This window comes from Macrosteles quadrilineatus, unplaced genomic scaffold (assembly GCF_028750875.1).
Source record: "Macrosteles quadrilineatus isolate MER2022 unplaced genomic scaffold, UCM_ALF_1.0 Scaffold_3__2_contigs__length_128488019, whole genome shotgun sequence".
Taxonomy (NCBI): Eukaryota; Metazoa; Arthropoda; class Insecta; order Hemiptera; family Cicadellidae; genus Macrosteles; species Macrosteles quadrilineatus.
This window is the reverse complement of record NW_026542596.1, coordinates 37,121,781-37,144,651: the sequence shown is the minus strand read 5'-3', so window position 1 is coordinate 37,144,651 and position 22,871 is coordinate 37,121,781. Positions and strand designations below refer to the sequence as shown.

General features: G+C 36.5%; 1 protein-coding gene across 1 annotated transcript; it reads left to right on the top strand.

The window, feature by feature from the left end:
- Positions 1-16,994: 16,994 nt before the first annotated feature.
- LOC128989114 (uncharacterized) lies at positions 16,995-19,713 on the top strand. Its single transcript, XM_054410979.1, has 3 exons — positions 16,995-17,307; positions 17,349-18,168; positions 18,345-19,713. The coding sequence occupies exons 1-3, from the start codon at positions 16,995-16,997 to the stop codon at positions 19,711-19,713; spliced, it is 2,502 nt and encodes an 833-aa protein (XP_054266954.1).
- Positions 19,714-22,871: the final 3,158 nt, after the last annotated feature.

Here is a 22,871-nt window from a genome sequence, read left to right as displayed (position 1 = left end):
GTTATTCATGGTACTATAGTAACCCTCTTTGTGACTAGATCCAAAGATTGAGATAACAATCTATAAAGTTAGACAGTCTTATCATAAATCGGCTGCACATAAAATAAATGAACTGTTTTGCTGAAAATAATACCACAAACTGATAAATTTAGTTTTTTATTCACATTTTTTAATTTATAAAATAGACTACCTAATTTATACATAAATAAATAGCCTAGCCTACATATCCCTTTACCATCCCATAGAACTTGAGACAAAATAGCGTAGCTATTAAACCGGTGACATTGTAAATAAAATGGCATTGTAACGAACATCAGTACCTATATAAAAAAGCAGTCTTAAAAAGTCATTACTCAAACTAATTTAAATAAAAAAAAAAGAATATTTATCTCAAATGTGCAGTACTGTATATAGTTTTACATAAATTTACAATGAAATATGGATAATGCTGTAAATGGAATAAATAAATAATTTGTATTCTTAAAAAATCTCCTTCAGTACCTATATGACACAAGCTGCTAAAAATGTGCAAGAATGCTTCTAAAAGCTATTGAACGAATATCCGATTTTAAATTGTAAATAGCCTTAACAAGATTTTTTCACATGTTTTGAGGGGTTAGTTTTTATTAATTTTAGATGGTTATTTGAATACTAGAAATCACTTTTGAACCTTGTATTGTACATTTTTGGTCAACACTTAAAAGACCTTTTATAAGTATGATTATTAATCTAAATTTTCAGAAATTAACTACGTATCTCTTAACTATGCATAGTCACTTTTGGGTGTAGACATAATTGTAATACATTCACACAAACTAGTAAAAGAAAGAACATTTGATTCTTAATGACATCTCAATACTCACATAAAAACTACAAAAAATAACATAAACCATATGCTTTGCACATAAACTATTACCATAGACACTGTCTACTCCTTTTATCTATTCTATTACGGTAACAAATTACTGAACTAAAGTTCAGTACCACCATAAAACTGTGTCTTTGCTTACAAAAAGATACCTATTGATAAATTTGTCTGCATCATCAGTTTAGAAGGTTGGAGGGAGTTTGGGAAGGGAGGTTTGAATTATGGTCCCGAAGGGATGGTTTGGGACTGACTAGCTTATAGGCTTTGCCAGCCCCAAATGTACCAACAGTATTTGTTACAAACCAAAAATATGGTTGTACAGTAAGCCTACAGAAATTTATTCAATAGGCGTTGAATTAAAAACTAAAGAAATAATAACTAAATAATATAGCCTACTATAGGCCTAATAAACATAGCTTATGACTTAATATATACATGCTGAATTGTTCTATTCGTATAGTCTTTCAAATATCAATCTCACCATAATATAATAATATAATATTATATTAATTTATTAAATATATTTGTATATCTTTTAATGAAGGGAATAAAACATAGATTAACTCTTAGGAAACAATATACAGGGTGAATCAGACCACCCACGGACAACGGCCCAACAAGCATTAGAAACGACCTTTTTAATTGAAAATCTGCCATCTAAAATTTGTTAAGTGGGTTGCAATTTTAAAATGTTACTTAGAGCACTTTTATTTCAATGTTGGGATCATTAAGTACAAATATATGTCCGAAAAGTAATTTAAAACATTAAAAACACGTCGAAAATGCAAGACATTTACAAATTTTAGAAGTAAGGCATTTTTTTAAGGTTAAGGAGTGCGATTTTTGGAAAACACCCAATAGCGTCCTGTAAAATATGTAATTCCTGGCCAAAATCATTCTTTCAAATCTTTGCAAGCTCTTGCCAATTTTGAGAATAGCTGTTTAAAACAGTTTTTCTCACAAAAGAGGGAGATTAAGGGGATTTTTTGGGGGGTTATAATTTGAAAATGTATTTTTTTTTCTGGGTGGTTTGGGGCCGAGGCGGACCTCCACAAAATATTTCAGATCCCTGGCTATTCTAGAAGTAGGTAAACATTTGTATACCTGATCAGTGAGTCAGTGAATTACACAGCAGCTAACGGTATATACCGTTAAAGTATATGCACGGGTGGTCTGATTCACCCTGTATACAAATTTAAATACAGTACATACGAACAATGATCTTTAAAGGAGTCTCCTAAAACTACAAACCAAGGACAACTTTTAAATGTCACACAATGTTATAAGTACTCTATGTATACTCTCTACTGCCTGCCATTTGAAGATAAAACCATATGTTTTATTCATTGTTTCTATCTTTTTCATAATTATTTTTATGGTTTTAATGGTAATCGGGTTAGGAATAAAAATAGGACAAAATTAGTGATCTAGTTTTAAAACTCATTGAAGAAACCGTATTATTAGTCAAAATACATAAAAGTAATAGTTATAAAATGTATCAATTATGCGTATTACATGGCAGTGATATGCTGTACCTAAATATATAATACAGTTTATAATAAAAACTGTACAGTAATTGTAAATAATAAATTAACTGCAACAAAAGATTAACACAACAGTATAAATTCTATAACTTTATAATCTTTCTTCATTAAAGACGGCCGTTTTTAGTGCAGTATGACGAAAATCTTATTTAATCGTCAATGGCTGTATGTACTCGATAAATTGTAGGAATAATCAAATATCGTTAATAGCTTTTAATAGTAGTATCCTGGATAACCTAAATTACAAAAACATAAAAAACTTATGTGAATTGGTCATTGTAAATACTTACGACTCTTTCATACATTATTATTAAGACGGTACGTATGAGTATGGATGTGATGTAAAAGATGACAAAGAAGTCAGCAGTACAAAGATCCCCTATTGGCAAAATCAAACAATTGGTTGGCTTTGACGAAACTAATACTCCATATTATTTAATAACATTATTTGAATATGTTTTACTTGGTAAAATAAAGGGATCTTAGAATGATTTACAACCTTTCAATATAAAAAATTGAAAAGTGGTTGCTTTTTTAATCAATTCATGTATAATCTAAAGAATAATTACAACATGAGGAACAATTTACGGCGAATTTATAATTTCAATTGTAATATCTTAAGTTATTGCTTAATAAGGTTGTAATGTATATAAAGTTTTTATTTAAATCTTGAAAAATAAAAGTGGCACAATAACACAACGAAACAAGTTGTAATTGATTACATATTTTACTAGGAATATTTTTCAACTAGCCGTTTCATTTCAGTTCTTAGAATTGAAATGATTCACTTAACAGAATGCTAATATTACTAAACTACACGAGTAACGGCCAATGAGGTTCAAGGATTAGGGTAAAAGAAGTAAAATTTTAATAATTGGGAACTTGGAACGTCAAATTATCAGCTGTTAAGACCAATTTAATTGATTAGAGTGGTTGGACAATAAGTAGTTGCATCACAATCATTGGCTATGAGAGGTTGTCACCGAAAACTTAACGCCTCTTGGTCCTTGGAAGCTATGAGTAGTGAATTTTAATTAAGAAACAGTCGAAGGTAAAGTAGTGTACGCAACTCGCTTAATTAGTTTTATCGACACTTGTAGAAGGTTTAAGGTACGAGCCTTCGTTGCGTGAAATACTATAACGTTAAATCAGTTTCTTATATAAACATTCTAGACCTATGTAATTTATAGTAATTCTACATAATTGTTGTGTATTGATACAATATTTTGTGGAAGATGAGGTGGTTTAAATAAATGAAAAAAAACCCATACATACCTAAATTATCATGTTAAATTATTTAGGAATGGTGTTAAAAAATTCGTGAACTAACTCTTATTTTTTTTCATAAGTTTGTTAATTAACAAAAATTTAAACACTCACACAACATGACGATTGAGATAAAACCTCTAATTTGACTGTAATATTAATCGTAATTTAGTTATAAGTAGTAATTACAGTGCAGCATTTAAAATGTAATTATCTGAACATGGACACTTTGCAATGAATCACATTGGTCAGAATTTGCAATTGGTTCTCTCTCTGCGACCTTTTACATAGTTTTAATTAAACTGAGGTTATTTACCTTATTAAAAAGGGAATTGAAACGCGTAAAGGCCATACATAGTAGGTGCATACTATTGCAACTAACATTGGTAAAGGCTTAGGCCTATGGTTTTGTCAGACAATAGCGGCGTAAAACATCGTCTCTTTGTAAAATTGCACAGCATTACGGACATAGATTCCACAATTCAATGCAGAAACTGGAAATACAACATTAAAATTGCTATTTTAGAAACGTAGATTTATACTACAATGGATCAATATAAATCAGTTTTCATTATTGTAATACTTTTCAAGGGTTCCTTTCCCGTAATATTATACTATTATGCACATTTGTTTGATGCTCATTTCGTTTTAGAATTTTATTAAAATCTTCGAATCTAATTCCCTTAATTACTCAGTATTTAATCCATACCATAAAACTGAAATTACTTAGGCTATGAAAGCTTTAGGCTTATTCATCTATGAAAAAAAACTGAACACTAATCTATTGGCTATTGATACTGTATATCTGTACTAACAAAGAGAAATTAAACTAAATAGTCTTTAATACTGCTTTTAGTATTTAAAATATAAAATAAATTTACAATTTTGTATTTGTCAATGCATCCTCTACTAGCTTCTCATAACATTTTTGCATTCACAGATACGCATCAAAATCCTGGACAAACTCCCGGATGACATCAAAAACCTATTCCAACTTGGCCAAAAATGTGGTCTCCAATGTCGCACTCTATCAACGATTTCATAAACAACCGGATACCTAAATTTGGGAAATATCACTAACAAGTTCAAGGACTTATGTAATGAAAACAAGAAAAAACTTTATTTAAATTAAAATACTTTTCTACTGGCGAAATCTAAATAATAATATGGAATGATTTTCACAAACATTAGGCACATGAGTGCATTTTGTCGACTACAATACGAATCATTATTACCATTATCTATGAGTATGAACTAGTATTCTTGCTATCATGTCAGGCTACAGTATGGGTGAAAATGACAAAAGAGCGACAGAGTTTTTACAGCTGGTCCACATTTGTCGCGTTTCCCACCTCATTTGCGCTCCAAACTGACTGCTCTCTCGCCAGTGGTTTATTGCATTGCTGAAGCTTTATTTAATCAATTTCAAAGAGGCATTTCAAATGTTTAGCCTGGGGGTATTCAAAAATTAGTTTCTGTAAGATTTGAAAATAAGATTACGTGTGGTACGAGTTCGCAACCAAATGTTACGATCGTTCAGACACCTCAACAAACGTGAGTTAAACAAATTAATCATTCCATTCTAAAACATAGTTTTTTTTATGTTTTAATATAAATGTATTAAATATTACTAGTGTACATGTTGCTTGAAATCGAGCAATCGCAAACAAATATTTAAAAACAAATAACTTATTTAAGAACAAATAAGTCATAAATTCCGATGTGTTTAAAAGAGTCAACTCAAAGATTACGTAACTAATGATAATACTCACAATGTACTTAACAGTTCAATATAATCAACATTTCTTGTAAATATTTGATCATTTTTCAAAAGCTGATCTGGCCTTTAGTGTATTGTAGAAATGTTTCCCACTTATAGCCGCAATAGGTTGTCCATGTTGGTCTTTGTCAATGATAATGTAGTCTGCATGGTATCACACATTGTCGCCAGTACGTTTGCAAATTTCATTCTTTATTTTAATAGCACCAAATAACCATTAACTACCTGATTTTCTGCATAACCTCTCTGTCACAACTTTACAATAAACATATATTCTTCTTCTCACTTTTAATTTCTGACAACAGCTGGAGTTTCATAACAATGTTTGTTTCCCATGTTAATCTTATGGAGAAATACGAAACTTTAAAGGGCCCCAGTGCCTCACTCTCTAATTATTTTCCTAAAAAGAAAGTTTCCTGCACAACTTCACGTTACGCTCTTTCCAATGACACCAAAAACATGTCAATCGGTTCAGTAGTTTCGGAGGAGTAATTGTCACAATAAACCTGCTTGCGTATTAAATAAGTACTAGAGGTCGTCCAGTGGTCGAAACTCGACCAAAGATATTTAATTTACAGACTTCTTTATTTTCATTCCACATTGTGAATAGAACATGTGATTGGAGTTTCTTCCATTTGTTTCGATTTTCTGTTTATATTTCGTTATTTTGTCACCAGCATGGCAACTCATAAGATCCATATTAAATTTTTCAAAATTTTAAATTCAATTTTTGTGCTTATTTTTGAGCCTATTTTAATTTATAAAGGGATTCTGCACACCTACAGGAAAATAGCTTTCTCACAGTATGCGTAGATTTTCCCTACGATGCACACGAGCTGAGAAAAAAGGTTTTAAAGAAACATGCTTGCCTATTTATATATAGATAGATATAGATATAGATTATTTAATTTATTTTAGTGTACTGTATGTATAAATCGAATATAAATACACAGTTAAAAACAGTTAGTGCACGTACAATTCTGTCATATTATGGTCCAACATGAGGCACAATTGCATTTTAAAATTGTATGTAACTTTCATAATTGATGTTTTCTTTAAGTGAATACAAGTTTTGTTGAAAGAAACCAACATTTTACTGGAAACTAATAGTTGTAGGCAATGCAGTAGTCGGGATAAGTTTACTGGAAACAGCTTGTCCAGCAATTGTTAAAGTGTTTACAGCGAACCCGCTGCTAAGTGCCAAGAGCCAAGTTCGCAAATAACATTCTCCAAGTTACGATGCGAAGGCGTCATTCTTTGTTTCCACATTTCTTCCCGCGAAGAACACTTAACCTAGTTTTAATGCCAAGAATGTTACACGACCAAGTTGTCTCAAGTTATTTGCGAATAGTGTTACTAAGATATTCACAAATTAATTTGACATTCGTTATCTTATAAGCTATGTTTGCAGTCAAGGGTAAATTCGTTTAGATTTCTAATTGTAGTGGAGAGTGCTAGATACTTAAGATTTGTTCGTCATACTGCAGCAAAAAACGCCATTTTAATATATGCGTTGCGGGGTATAAAATTGCCCTTTTACTTCCTAAGTAGTAAATAGTAGATTTCATTACCAGGACCGAAAGTGAAATTTTCCGGCGCGCGCGCTCGAGTTTCATGTGTGAGGCAATGCCGAACACTGCAAAACCAAATTTTAAGTACAAGGCAAAGCCAAGCAAGTGAGAAGTATTTTCACGTACGAGGCAAAGCGAAGGACGGGAATTATGGAGAAGGTGATGAAAAATCACTTTCGGTACGAGTTATGAACGATACTTTTCATCACGGAAATGTTAAAATGTTTCATCTCACCTCATTATTTATTTATTTTCCGTATTCATCAACGTAATTTTATATTATTTGTTAGACCACATGTGTTAAACATTGTTAGTCATAAGAGATAATTTTTTTTGTATTATCGACAAAAAAACCGGACATAACTAAAATCTTGAAAATTTGTTTAAAAACTTAAATCCCTGGGGGAGAGTTTCAAGAACCTGGGTGGAGGATCAAAGTTAGTAAACGCAACGGGAAAAGTTTGATGTTCAGTAATGATAATGAACCAGAACAAAGTTGGTTTCCAACGCTACCGTTCACGTCATGAGCGTTCTAAGAACATTTGGACTGTGATCTGATAATGATAATATATTTTTATAATATACTAGCTGTAACCCGCGGGCTTTGCCCCGTTTAACTTCTTAATTTTCAAGATGATCTCGTTCGCATGGCTCAATCACGTCCTGGTTGAAGTTCGTTCGCTACGCTCACTCACCTTTAGGTTGGAGCTCGTTCGCTACGCTCTCTCACCTTTAGTTTGGAGCTCGTTCGCTGCGCTCACTTGCCTTCAGATTAGATCGTTCGCTACGCTCACTTGCCTTCAGATTAGCTCGTTCACTACGCTAACCCGCCTCCAGGTCGAAGTTCGTTCGCTATGCTCACTCACCTTTTGGTTGCAAATTAGCTGTTGTCATAAATGTAAAAGAAATAATAGTGCTGCACCCTGTTCGTATTCCTTGTAACTTTAATGCTATTGAACATCATAGAACAGAACCAACTTGTTTAATTGAAACAGCTGTTAAGATTCATTAATTCCATTTCTCATAAGGTTAACATGGGAAACTCCAGAACCACTGGGGCGGAGCCGAATGGACGGATCACGAAATTGATGGTGTATAAACCTATTCCATGAAATTCTACACGTATGTACCAAGTTTCGTGGCAATCGGTTCAGCGGTGTCTGAGTTCATCACTGCCAAACAAATATATATACAAACATCCTCTTTTATACTTTCTCATATTATCTGTGTAAGTACTATTTTTTTTTTAATCTGATAAAACATTATCCTTTCCATTGTATTGTGTAAAACTACTACATTAGTTTATACTGATATAAAATACAGAGGTAACGCAGAACGCTTTAGCGCACAAAAGTTGCAAAACAGAATATCATTTTAACACTTGCACATAAAGTGAACCATTTCTCAAATAAAGCTGCCAAATAGTCAATAAAAACTTACCTAAAGCAATAAACACTAAACGCGTAAAACAATATAGCACATAGGCAATAATGTCGAGGATACATCGCAGAATATACATCTTCAAGCTGTGCTCTGCACTTACATATCACATATCAGATATCAAAGATTTTCCATTTTCAATCGATGTTTTAAACGTATTATGAAATTTGTCTCTCTTTCGACTTCGAACAACGTTATCGGGTTTCAACGTTTAATACTTTTTGTTTACACATTTTAGCAGTTTTCTATCACATAAGAGAAACATCGTTAAATTATATAATTTAAACAGTTAAAATAAAATAAATATTCTAAGCCTTACTAAACTATAATATTGTGTGTATGTAAATATAAGATTGAACCTTAAGAATCTATTCTATACAAGAAGTCCTCGAAAATTCCATCCCTAATTGCACTTGCGACCCCTTCAGGTCCAATAAGGGGGATGTTTTGTTCTCAGTAAGGGTAAAGGAAATTTACGACAAGGGGAAGTCTGGCTTGTCTCTTCTATATAAATGGTTATGGGAAGGGGACTTCCTATCTTATAATTACATGGGGCAAGATTGCTGAAAAGCTAATTTTTAATTCATGTAGCGTTCAACGAAACACTGTTTTGAAACCGCTGAACGTGAAAAATATACAGTAGACCATAGGACGAAATGCAAAGCTATACATTTATAAGTTTATAGATAGAATGTTTTATCATGAAATACTATTTCGAAAGTACATATTTTATCATAATGACCCTACTTGGATTCATATTTATTTAAGTATATGTTTTAAGACTTTCATAACTGTTGCCTTAATTAAGGGACTTAAATGTCGGCCTCATTATGCGTAAAATAAATAACTTTCAACTATCGAAGTATGAAAAATAGTACAATTTAATTAGCTGTATGCATTTTTGATAATATATTTTACTCCAACTAGTAAATTATTCAACTAAATATTTATTATAAGAACAGTAAGTTATGTTTACGATTTCATAAAATTTTTTACATCGTTTCATAATTATTAATACTTTTACTTTTATACTATCTTATGAAATGGCGACCATACAAAGTAGGTATTTTAAGCCAAGTATGAATGGAGATGAATGTAGGATGAGTGGCGCGATCTTGTAGTCTTGTTAGTGACTAATAGGCCGACATATTCCTAGACACAGCTGTTAATTAATAGCCCATACAGCTAATGGCAACCAAGGGACCTACAGTTTATAGTGGAATCCGAACCACATTTTTGCCTTGGTATTAACGAATTGGTCTAATTAGCGGGGTGGTACTGTGGATAGTCGTAGTACTCACTAGTGTGGACGTTAATCCACTCCAGGGAGTATCGCATCCACAGTGCATGCCTATAACTATCCACAATCATTCATAACCATTATAGATGCAAATCACTTTTTATAATTTTTGAATTTGCTCAGGTATTCCATAAAAGATATTTTCTATATTTTTTTGACCAATTATCTCATATCTTTAGCCCTCGGCACTAACTTATATATACTTAAACAAACAGATTCCCCTCAAAATACATTTGATGTATCAAATTTAGATATGATACTTGATTTAATACATGTGCCCTGTGGCAACCGATACAAGTATGCAATCAGTCCAACAATAGTATAATACAAGCCTGGATTCAAAGCACAATAGATATTCCAGTGTTAAACCAATGGTGCATATCATTATCATAAACCCGGCACAATCCAGGTAAACCGTCCCATTAAAATAAGTAATTGAATCGATAACGCATAATTTATTATTTCCCTGTTGTATTTTACTGCTGATCACTTTATTTATAGCAAGTTTTGAATACTGAACTCGAATAGTGAGATTGCTTGTAAATATATGATCGAAATACCTGGATTTTAGATTCTCGGGACAAAGAATAAATAAAGGGTGAAACACTGAACCATGGTATGTATTTATTTATGAAAACAAATGAATTTGTTAATAGAAAATACTTGATACTTAGTACGAAACTAGTAAACTAGTAAAGTTTTTCGCTATGATATATTTCAATTCTTCCAACAATAATGTTGTGTATATGTATATCTTTAGCTGTGATATATATTAGTTTGTGATTGCAGATATATTTGGTTATGACGAAATGCAAATTTGGTTTTATCTGCATACCAACCAACTCAAATGCGTACAATTCTAATCAATAAATCATTTAATCTACTTGAAAACATAATATTTATCTTCTATACTTAGGTAGTTAGAAAACTACAGCTTTTCTATGAAAAGAAATAGACGACAAATTTGTTTGGTACGCCAAAAATATTAGTGTAACTATGCCTTCCACAACGAGTTACAGTTGCGCAAGTGTACGCTTATAATTTAGCACCCTGCAACTTTAAAAACAGTGTACATTTTAAATATAACTAGAGGTCGTCCAAAGGTCGAAAACTCGACTAAAACATGTACAGTACACAATTCTCTATTTTCACCCCACGCTGTAATTAAAACATGTGATTGAAATTTCTTCCATTTGTTTTGATTTTCTGTTTATATTTCGTTGTTATTTCGTCACCAGCATGGCTACAAAAAAGGCCCATGTTGTTTTTTAAATTTTGAATTGATCTTTGGTGCTTATTTTAGACTCATTTTAATTTATAAAGGGATTCTGCACATCTGCAGGAAAATATCATTCAAACAATACGCGTAGATTTTCCCTACGATGCATAGGAACTGATAAAAAAGGTTTTCAATAAACATGCTTGCCTATTAATATATAGGATAGTAACAACCACGATTACTAGAAAAATACGTAACAACAACATTTATCATTTATTTATAATTGTTTCTCGAAAGTCTGCAAAAGATTATGTATAACATTGTAACTAATTTAATTCAAATCATTTAGATAACTTTTACTTTTATACAATTTTTATTTCAACTACGAATACGATGGTATGATAAGAAAACGAAACACCATGCATTGTTCTTGAACTTTTAAATACCTTAATCTTATATAACCTGATAACAAGTTTGCATTACAAAGTTAAATATTGTTTAGGAAAACCTTACGATAACTGGTACTAATTAACAAAGTTGTACAATTTCTCGCATGAACAATTCAGATTGAGATTGCAAGTTGTATTCATCTGGCTGTTTGAACAGAGTCAAGTTGACCTCTGTGTTTCTATGACTACACTCGGGAAACTAAGACCATTCAACTGTATTGTACTGCCTCAGATCCCTTACAATACCAAACCGAGGCAAAAAATGTATTTTGCTTCATTAACTTTTGTATCATCTATAAGAGATCCAGTCACAGATTGTGCTAGTCTAAAATTTTATTTTCTACCCTATTTGTTTTAGTGAGATAGTTGACGGAACATAAAAGCTTAGATTTTATTCTATCAGTTTGACTTGGTGAAAAAGTCCGCATATGCGATGTAAATCTGTAATTATTAGCATCAGCACAATCTGTTGTTGGCTCAAATAAACAACTTCCATAAAAAAAAATGGTGAAAATTTTAACATGGGGATGGTAAAACATGTACCTATATTAAAACATACTTCTACTAATTAAACCTTCCCCCTCTTTTGGTTTATCTTCTTTTTGGATCAGCTAAAAATAAAATCTCAGTAGGTTTCAGTCAAGTTATAATAAAGTGTTAACTTTCAATTAAAATAGGTGTACTTACCACATTCTATAAATCAGTTTGGATACATGTTTGAAAGTACCTTAAAAATAGGATCACTGTAATTTCTCATATTTAGGCGAGTAGTAGGATAAATATGAACATAGAGCTTTTTTCACTTAACCCAAGACTCGAGGAAAGATGTGAAAGTCGGGCGAACTCTAATGAGAGCGTTCCTATTCAGTTTGTGTCTAAACATCTTGCTTTAAAAACTGAACAAGAAAAGTCACACTCACTTTGTTTCCACGAAAACGTCGAGTAGTTAAAAAGAGCTTGAATTTAATTTGATACTATATTCAAAATCTCTTATGGGGCTCTTTGCATAGCTTAGCCACGCGTAATAACTTGTTTCAATTCTGTTCTACCTACTTGTTTTTTTTTTTTTTTTTTTTTTTTACAAAGACTAATATAAGATGTATGTATTTGTATGCACAACATTCATAAATTATATTTTCATCTCAACTGTAATTATTGTTTTTGGCAATTTATTTACTTACAATTTAATTTTTTTTAAACTTATCTTTCCAATGATATATTAATCCATCCGTTAGCAAGCAAAACTAAGCATATATAAATAATTGCAGAGAAATTTTACACTTAGTTTATGCACCTTTAGACATTTGGAAGAATGATGAAATAGACCAACAATGGATAATATACAACTTGTCGGTTTTTTCTCACTTTAGCTTAGCTCTATTTTTAAAATCAATGAGGTTTTTCAAATTTTTTTAAACGTTTGATTTGAGGAATGCTGTTTTTGTATGGTAGTTTCAAAAATGAACGTTTACTTGTGATGTTGTATTTGTACTCTACATTCACCACACAAACTAAAAAGGCAAATAGAGATATTCTTATATAGGCTATTAATAAGTAACATGACATTTATAACAAGCAAATTTACTTGATCTTTTTGACAAATTCTTATAAAATACAAAATTTGTCATAAAAAATAATAATGCCTGAGTTCAACCACTTATACAGTGGGTCCCGTAACTCTCTGGACAAATGTAAATTGCAAGGGACAATGAAAATTAGTAAATTTTATGCAGTTTTCAATGATACCTTATTTGTTAAGAACTGATAAATAATAACACAGTAATGTGCTCTTTTCGTAATGCGTGACCACTTTTCTCCATTTAAACAATGCTAATACTCCTTTTACATTGTCTAAATATCTTTACAATCATCTGTTATACGACAATCAGGAGTTTTAAAACATAACAGCTGATTGAATAATTTGTGTTTGTTTATATAATGTTGTTTATATAGTTGTTTGTTTATTACTGCAAGTCTTTAGTAGTTGCTTAGGATTCTTTGAACCTAGTTAATTATTTATTATTATTATTTAAACACATCAAAGGGGTACTGTGATATAGTCTACTTTTTTGGAATGGCTCATGGCAGTGCAAGAGGAGCGGCGAGATTGTATGCAGAACACTATCCGAACAGGCAATGTCCTGTATAACCATAACATTCAGTGTTCAGACAACAATACTTTTATAAATAACAAAAACAAATAATTCAATCAGCTGTTATGTTTCAAAACTCCTGATCGACGTATAACAGATGATTGTAAAGATATTTAGACAATGTAAGAGTATTTGCATTGTTTAAAAGGAGAAAAGTGGCCATGCATTACGAAAAGAGCACATTTCTCTGTTATTATTTATCAGTTCTTAACAAATAAGGTATCATTAAAAACTAAATGAAATTTACTAACTTTTGTCTCTTGCAATTTTTTTTTAATTTAACGGTTTTCGTGAAATTTGGCATCAAATATTTTAAATGGCCGCCATTTTGAAACGGTTATGATTTTTTAGTAGAATTTTAATCGAAAATAGGTCATAATAACATAAACATTTTTGCATAGTCTCAACGCTGTATCTCAAACCATTTATGAGTTATTAATTTGTTTGTAAAAAACACATAAATACAGACAGACGGTAAACTAGGCACCACAGACCCATTTTCCTAAGGTGAAATGTGTTTGTCTTTACCTAAGCAATAACGCTACACATCCTACACTAAACGATTCAGATATACATGTTATTATCATTGTTATTGTTATTCTTAATCATTCTATTTGTTATTGTTATTGTTATGTCATTGTATTATAGCTATTATTGTTGATTGATTGTATTGATATAATCGATGATGAAATGTTGTTTTGTTGTATAGTTTCTAAGTCAGTCTTGAAGTTTATATAATCTTTATTTATAATCTTAACTGATTGGTATTATTATAAATGGCATTGCCGTGGGAAATAAAAATAAATAAATAAATAAAATTACATAAATTTGTCTAGAGAGTTACGGGACACCCTGTTTATCCTCTTAAAATAAAAACATCGAAAATGTTACGTACCGTTTTGATCAATATAATAACTTACACACTTCATATACCATGGTATATCTCTTCCCGTATGTAACGTCACTGGACTGTAAAGCCTTGGTGCAAACCGCTGATGACATAAGTTTAACGGTATAATGTATAGGAGTATTGGCATTGTACGCATGGAGGTGTAGCTCTAGGTTATACCATTGCATGTATTTGCTATTTAAGGGAATGTGCGTACTAACTTTTTATTTCCAACGAAGAAAATCGATATAGAATATGTAATACAATATGATAGTATATACATAGAGTCAAGCTACCAAAGATGTGAAATAAAAAATATAATTGCCTTTCGGTCGTTTAGTTGTAAAACATGACATTCAAAGTCCGATTTGTTGTGACAGGTTTCAGGAAAGGAGACATGTGTTTACAGATGTTTTGAATTGATATGCAAATCAAATAAAACAAATACTTCAATCAATTTCATGTTTTCCAGATTTCGTTTTATTTAGAAATCAATGAGAAATTAATACACCTTGTTTATTTTCTACTTTGTAAAAAAAATATTTTTGAATACAGTTTGGATTGTTGCATGACTCAACAAAATAACAAGGTAGAAATATTCAGGAAACGCTGTGCTAATATATAATTTCATCTTTGGACTAATTAACTACAACCATTGATAGACATCCCATCTATATGTACCAGCTGTAGCATTAAAAAAAACAAAAAAAAAACGTAGTTGTGTAAGCCAGTCACAAAATGCGCTAGTGTCTAAAATTCTATTTTATGCCTTATTCCCAGGTTAATTGTTTGTTGTTGAGGTTGTTTTTGCTCACCAGGTTGATGGTCATAACAACTGCTATAACTCATTATAAGTCATTCCCTAAAATTAGACTTGGTAAAAAGGTTAAGTGTATATGACAGAATTTAGTAACTTAGATCAGCGCAATCCGTAGGTGGGTAAAATCAACTACGACGATTTTGAAAAAGAATCTGGCTACAAATTTAACATGGGGATGGAATGTCTAGTTGTATTAGTAGTCAGTATGTTGGAACAAACGTAACCTGCTTTTTAAATTGAATAATAAATGGTAAATGAATGTTTAAATATTTCTGACACTACTGCAATACCCTGGAATGTGTTTACTCATTTTAGTGTATCCTGTGGTGTTATTGTTACTATGTATGAACTTCTTGAATGTACAGTGGTTGCTAGTTTACGAGGGGATATGTTTAATCAATGGAGTAACACAGACCAGGTGTGTGATTGTGGAGGGACAATTAACAGCCGTGTTGGACACAGGGGAGGTCGTTCAGTAATACAATTGTTTGGGATATTGTGGCAAATAATTGTAGTCAGCTGTAAACAAACTATGGTTTACATTAAGTTTAATTTGGTTTAATCTAATAAAAACAACCATAAAACAAACAAATTTCATCCCCGAAATCTTTGAGGTTAATAAAATGATCATAAATATTTTAAATGAAAGACTTGAGTTTCTAAGTTAAAAAATATGATAGAAATAATATTTCTTTTTTATATATAGGCTTATTTTAATTTTAAGGATACATGTGAGCATGATACAATGTTTCTTGTTCAGTTCTAGTTTCAGGATATTTCAATTATTTCCTCCATCTTTTAAATCTAAATAATCCCCCCTGCGGTTTCGGGGTTAGAATAGGATCGCAGCCCTCCCGGGCTTGTCGTAAGAGGCGACTAAAAGGGTGACTGACGTCCTCACTGGGAGTCCCTGGGAGTGCCCCTGTTGTGTTGCAGGGGTTGATGTGTGCTCTGCACTGCCGATGGGTATTCCCAGTGTGTCGTGAGGAGCCAGCCACTTCGGTCCTTGGTCAGGAAGTGCGGCATGGATGCAGAGGTCGGGCTCTGCATTGCAACAGGCGACCCCCGGCACGTCAGGTATCCGGTGCTGGGCAAACGGAGGTCGGGCCCCGGGGAACTGGGGTAGGGGATTGTCCCCGAGGGTATACCCGTTCCTGACTAAATCCGGGCCGTCTCTTGCCGCACGATGCGCTGGTAAACACATGCATGGCTTGTCAAAACCCCCCACCCAACACATTATTTAACAGCAGCTCAATTGAGCAAAAATCGAAGTCGGAAATGGAGTGGAGCCCTTTTGGGCGTAGCTCCAAGGTCAAGAGGTCGCCACCAGCGAACAACGTTAAGGCAACTCCACCGCCTGCAACCTTTAAGGGCTCAAATGAGTTCCCCCCACTAAGATCTCCTTTGACAGGTGGAGAAGGAAAAGTAGACGTTGAACCGGCGTTGACGGGAACCCTCCTGGAAAGAACAGCGCCGAAAATCAGCCCCCAGAGGTCGGATCCCGAACTTCAGCGTTACCGTCAACAATACGACGATGCTGATGAGGAGGAGTCTGACCTCCTGGTAGAGATGATGGACCTCATCAATAATATGGAGGGAACCTTGAAGCTCCGGACCAACGTAAACCGGTCAATCAAGGACGGTCTCCCAAAGGTGAAGGATCGGGTTGCCCGAGTTCTCTAAATTAAAGGCTTGATGAGACAGGCTTTAGTTAACGAACGGGAGCTTGTGAACCAAGTTTTAGCCCCTAAACTGAACGACAAGGGCGGGAATCAAAGGAAACGGGCAAGGAGCTCACCAGCGGATAGCCCCGATCTTCCTGAATTGGCCAATCAGTCTCTGTCAGATGTCGAGCAGAAGGTCGAGGACAGGGCCACCCAGATGACACCCCCTACTGAGCACACTCCAGCTCTAAAGAAGCGCCCTCAGCAAACCAGGGAGCTTGCCTCTCTCCCAACGGTTGACGGAAGCAGCTCTATGAACTCTGCTGTGGCACCATCAAATGTGGGTAACTGGGAGAAGAGGCTTTCCCTAACAAAGAACCTGCAGCAAGAAATCGAAAGGTTGCTGACCCTGCTCCGGCGAGGGAGGTTCGTGGAAAGGCCCCCCCTGTTTCAAAGAAACCCAGGCCGAGAAAGCCCAGGGCTGAGGCAATCCTGATCAACCCCTTAGGGGGGCGATCTTTTGCTGAAGTCTTGGGTCGACTCAAGTCTAAGGCCAAACCAGAGGAGACGGATACGATTGTTAAGTCAATCAGGTGTACCCAGAATGGGAAAGTTCTCCTCGAGCTGGGGAAATCTGGTGACCGAGTGGCTTTTGCTGCAAAGGTCAGAGAGGCTCTGGGGGACCACGGTACCGTTCGGGAACTCGAGCCTAGGACCTCGGTGGAGATCCGGGACCTTGACGGTCTTTCGACTGAGGCTGAAGTCAGGGAGGCTATCAACAAGGCCATCCCTGATATTCAAAATGCTGACTCCCTTAAAGTATGGCTTACGCGGCCCAACCGCAGTGAGCAACGCATAGCTATCGCTGAAATGCGAAACCAAGATGCCAGCAAGCTGCTTAATCTCATACACCTGAGAATTGGATGGGTCAATTGCAGGCTCAGACGGAGGGTGGTTGTACCGCGATGCTTTCGCTGCCTCGGGTTTGGTCACTCTTCCCGAAACTGTAAGGGACCCGACCTATCCAAGAATTGTTTCAGGTGTGGCGGCTCGGGCCACAACAGGAAGAACTGTACCGCAGCAGAGCGTTGTTTTCTCTGCGCAGAGAAAGGCCAAAAGGACGCCTCATTAGGTCACATCCCAGGGGCTGGGCGATGCAGTGTTTTCAAGGCTGCACTCGACCTTGAGAAGGCTAGGTCTAGGAAGTGAGGATTCTCCAGGGTAACCTTGAGAGGTCCAGAACGGCTGACTCCCTCTTAGATCAGCTGGCCCAAGAGATCGGTGCGGACACCCTTCTGATCAGCGAGCAGTACCGTGACAGGGACCCACACTTCTGGTTCCCAGATTCTCTTGGTACTGCCGCTTGTTGGGTTCGAAACAGCACGGAAGCACCAGTGCGAGATCACGGACGCGGCCGAGGCTTCGTTTGGGTCAGGTGTAGGGACGTCACGTTTTTTAGTGTCTACCTTACCCCCAACGAGCCAATTCGGGAATTCCGTCTGAAGATTGACCGCTTAGAAGACAGTGTACGGGGTACCGTTGGGCATGTCGTTGTTGCTGGTGATTTTAATGCGAGGGCTGTGGAGTGGGGTATGACCTCTACAAACTCCCGGGGGAAATACATCCTGGACTTTGCCGCCAGGGCCGGACTTGTCGTCTTAAACGAGGGCGACACGCCTACTTTCCGGCGCCCCGGCATGAGAGGTACGATCCCCGATATCTCCTTCTCGTCGGAATCACTACTAGCACGGATCTCCAACTGGAGAGTCATCGAAGACCTCACGGCAAGTGATCATCAGTACATCGTTTTTGATATACTGGATGAACACCATAATCAGGCGCCTGTATCACGATCTGGACCACGCCGATGGAATACGGACAATCTGGATGTTGAGAAGTTCACTGACGTAATCTCACGGGGAGCGCTGGTGAATTCTGCTGCACCTGTTGACGCCGAGGCATTGGTATCGTCCACGATGGAACTGATTGTCTCGGCTTGTGACCAGGCCATGCCACGCAGGGGACGCCGTCGCGATAAGCAAGCTGTGTACTGGTGGACTTTAGAGATCTCGAACCTTCGGAAAGCTTGTCTGAAAGCCAGACGTGCCGCTATGAGGGCCAGAAGATTCCCGGATTTCGAGGCTAAGTCAGCGGCTTATAGGGCTGCGAAGAAAGCTCTTCGTCGGGCTATCACCAGGAGCAAGGTTAGCTGTTGGAGGAGGCTTCAGGAGGATGTTGACTCTGATCCTTGGGGACTGGGCTACAAGGTTGTAACCCAGAAACTCGGCGCCCGATCACCACCTTCCGTCATGGAGGGCACCACCATTAACAGGATCGTCACCGCCCTCTTTCCGTCTCATCCTCGGCGGCCTTTTTTCGACTATGGCGAGGTAGGGGACATTCCACTCTTTAGCATTAAAGAGCTGGAATCATCTGTCCTCTCCCTGAAAAATAGAAAGGCGCCTGGTCCTGATGGTATTCCCAGTGAGGCTCTCAAGAAGGTATTCTCAGTTAACCCCCTCTTACTGCTGAGAATGTACAACACATGCCTGTGCGAAGGGGTTTTCCCAACTCCTTGGAAAAGGGCTAGGCTTGTGCTAATCAGCAAGGGGAAAGGTGACCCGAATATGCCGTCGTCTTACAGACCCCTCTGTATGTTGGATGTGGCCGGAAAACTCTTCGAGAAACTGATCCGCTGCCGCCTGACGTCTGCCGTGGAAGCTGCCGGAGATTTGTCTCCTCGTCAGTAAGGCTTCAGAAAGGGTCGGTCAACAATCGACGCGATATCTGAGGTACACAGAGCGGTAGAGCGTGCCGAGAGCTTCAATCATTACTCTCGCCGTATCGTGCTTCTTGTTACGCTAGATGTGAAGAACGCTTTTAACTCGGCGAGATGGGTCGATATGTTGAGCGCGTTGAGGAACAGCTTCCGCGTACCAGCATATCTGTTGAGGCTGATCGAGGACTACCTGCGCTGCAGAACTCTTAATTACGAAACTAAAGATGGTTCGCGGACGATGGATGTTACTTCCGGTGCCGCGCAAGGTTCGATACTCGGCCCAGATTTGTGGAACGCTGCCTACGACAGCCTTCCGAGATCTGAGATGCCAGAGGAGACCGTTTTAGTTGAGTACGCCGATGACGTCGCAGCCCTCATTTCTGCACGCAACGTTGAGCTAGCCCAACTGAAACTGAACCAAGTCATGCGCGTTGTAAACGCCTGGATGACTGATCATGGTCTGACACTCGCTCTGAGCAAGACAGAGATCGTCATCCTCACGAAAAAACGGATTGAAACCATCGTTCCGCTACGAGTTGGGAACGTAGTTGTCCAAACCACGCGAACCGCCAAGTACCTTGGTGTCATGGTGGACAACAAGTTGAGCTGAAGGGACCAGATCTTCCGTACGGCGGACAAGGCTGCTAGGAGTGTCGCTGCTCTTAGTAGACTTATGGCCAATGTCGGTGGTCCCCGGTCCAGCCGTAGAAGACTACTGATGTCTGCAGTCCAGTCCGTGCTTCTCTACGGCTCTGAGGTGTGGGCAGACGCGCTTAACAAGGAGGCGTATAGGTTGAGGCTCGCACGAGTGCAGCGTCAGGCGGCACTCAGGGTCGCTTCCGCGTACCGTACGGTGTCCGAACCGGCCGTTTTGGTGATCGCTGGAGTTATCCCAGTCAAACTCTTGGCAGCGGAGAGGAAGGCAATCTACCAGAGACAAGGCTACATCGGAAAGGACGCTGCAAGAACAGAAGAGCGCTCCCGCACTTTTCAGATGTGGCAAGAAAGCTGGGAAAGGGAGACTCGAGGACGTTGGACTGCCAGACTCATCAGGCAGGTCCAACCGTGGGTAGAACGGCGGCACGGTGAGGTTGACTATTACCTCACGCAGTTCTTGTCAGGTCACGGCTATTTTCAGTCGTACCTGCACTTGATGGCCAAAACGAATTCACCTGACTGCATTTACTGCCCATGCATTCCCGACGACGCGGAACACACTTTTTTCCGCTGTCCACAATGGGATATGCTTCGCCAGGATGCCATTCAACATCTTGGGGTGCTGTCGATTGAATCGATCTGTGAGACCTTGCTGAAGGGTGAGGACAACTGGGACTGCTGGTCGCACTTTGTCCGGAATGTCCTTCAAGCTAAAAAGAATGATCTAGATCGGAACATAGTCTAGATTTGATAAGAAACAAACGGCTAGACACGGTGTAAGCCCCTCGGGCGTAGGCAAACTCGGCCTAGTTCTGATGAAGTGCGACAAGTGTTCCCAGGCTAGTGTCCGAAGAGTAGAGGAGGTTTTTAGTGGGTAGTCTCTGGGCCTTAAGCCCGTTGGAGTCCCACACTACAGTCTAGCAACCTGTGTGCATAAATGCATTTTCCCACCTCTCCCAAAAAAAAAATAAATCTAAATAATGACTAGGGTGGTACCATGCACTGTTAATTTAGAACAGCTGGTTTACAAATTAAGATACCATACCATTTCTTTATAGCTGCAGAGAAAAACACTGTATTACACATAAGCATAATAATTCATTACCGTGAACCAAATGTACCTTACCATTAATTTTGGATACTGCAAGTGAACAATAATTCGTTTACGTGAACCAGACGTACCAGGCTTTAGACCCTGTAAATAGACATTTAATTTAATTTATAATCAGTGCTTGGAAGCCCACTTTGTCGGGTTACTGTAGGTAAACAAATTTTAACACGATCATAGTCGTTTTACATTTCAATTTAGACCGGTAAAACAAGATAGTATATTCGTACGTGTAACGTTATTTTCTAAGACCTGTGAAATGAAATTGTGCTTGTAAAGCAATATGAGAATGATTTAAGACTGGAAACTGCACCACAAATGTCCAAATCTCTCAGTGTCTTTGAGATGTGGAGTTGTTTGCAACAAACTGTCTGTTGCAGTGATAAATTATAGACTCAAGCTGGAGTTTGCAGGAGTTGTGACAGTTTACCAACTCCAGGTATGTGGCCAGTTCTACAGCATTCATAATAAGTAAGTAAAAAAACACAGTTTTTATGGATATTATGGTGGATTTGTTTTTTAATAATCAATGCGTTTTGAAAGTCATATGCATATAAGTATAAGTGTATAACATAAACTAAAATCTTTTACTAAAGCAATCAACTAATAAAAGATGATTAAATTTGCTTTGATATTTTAGTTTTTACTGATCCGACTGATATTGACGAGTCTAAGATTTTTGATATTTGATATTTGATGTATTATATACTAACAGCTTAATAATTAACCACAACCAATCTGGCTGAAAACAAATCATCTTCCAATAAAAAATATACTAAATGTAAAAACTAAAACATGTCTCGAAAAACTGATTACAGATTAGTAAGAAAATACTAACTGTTTAGTAATTTCTATATTTTAAATTATGGTTCACTGAAAGACAAATCTATACATAATTAATTTACAAAATCTTTAAACTATATTTTCATTATAAACTAACCTCTATTTATTGATACCGTGAGAGAGGACACCAGCTGTTAACTAAGTTGTTCTTGTTCTTCCTTCCGCTCCAACAGTTTCCGTTCACCTAAATTTCCCTTTGGTTTCAAACTTATTTTATGTATCAAAACATTTATTGTTTCGTAAATACCTAATTCAGTACCATTTTACATGCACTAATACAATGGATAAGTATTTTTGGTTTATTCAGAGAAGGCAGTTGCTTGGAGTCATTTACAGTAGCTTAACAAACTTGTTAAACATTTTATCCTTAAAATATTTAGCAAACAATATTGGATAACTAAATACGGTTAAGTTTCATACGCAACCGATTGGGGGACCGATGGCACTAGGTGACCAATGGTGTAAACCACATACAAGTTATTGTTCTCATTAGACAGCAACAACCACAGCAGCAACTATAG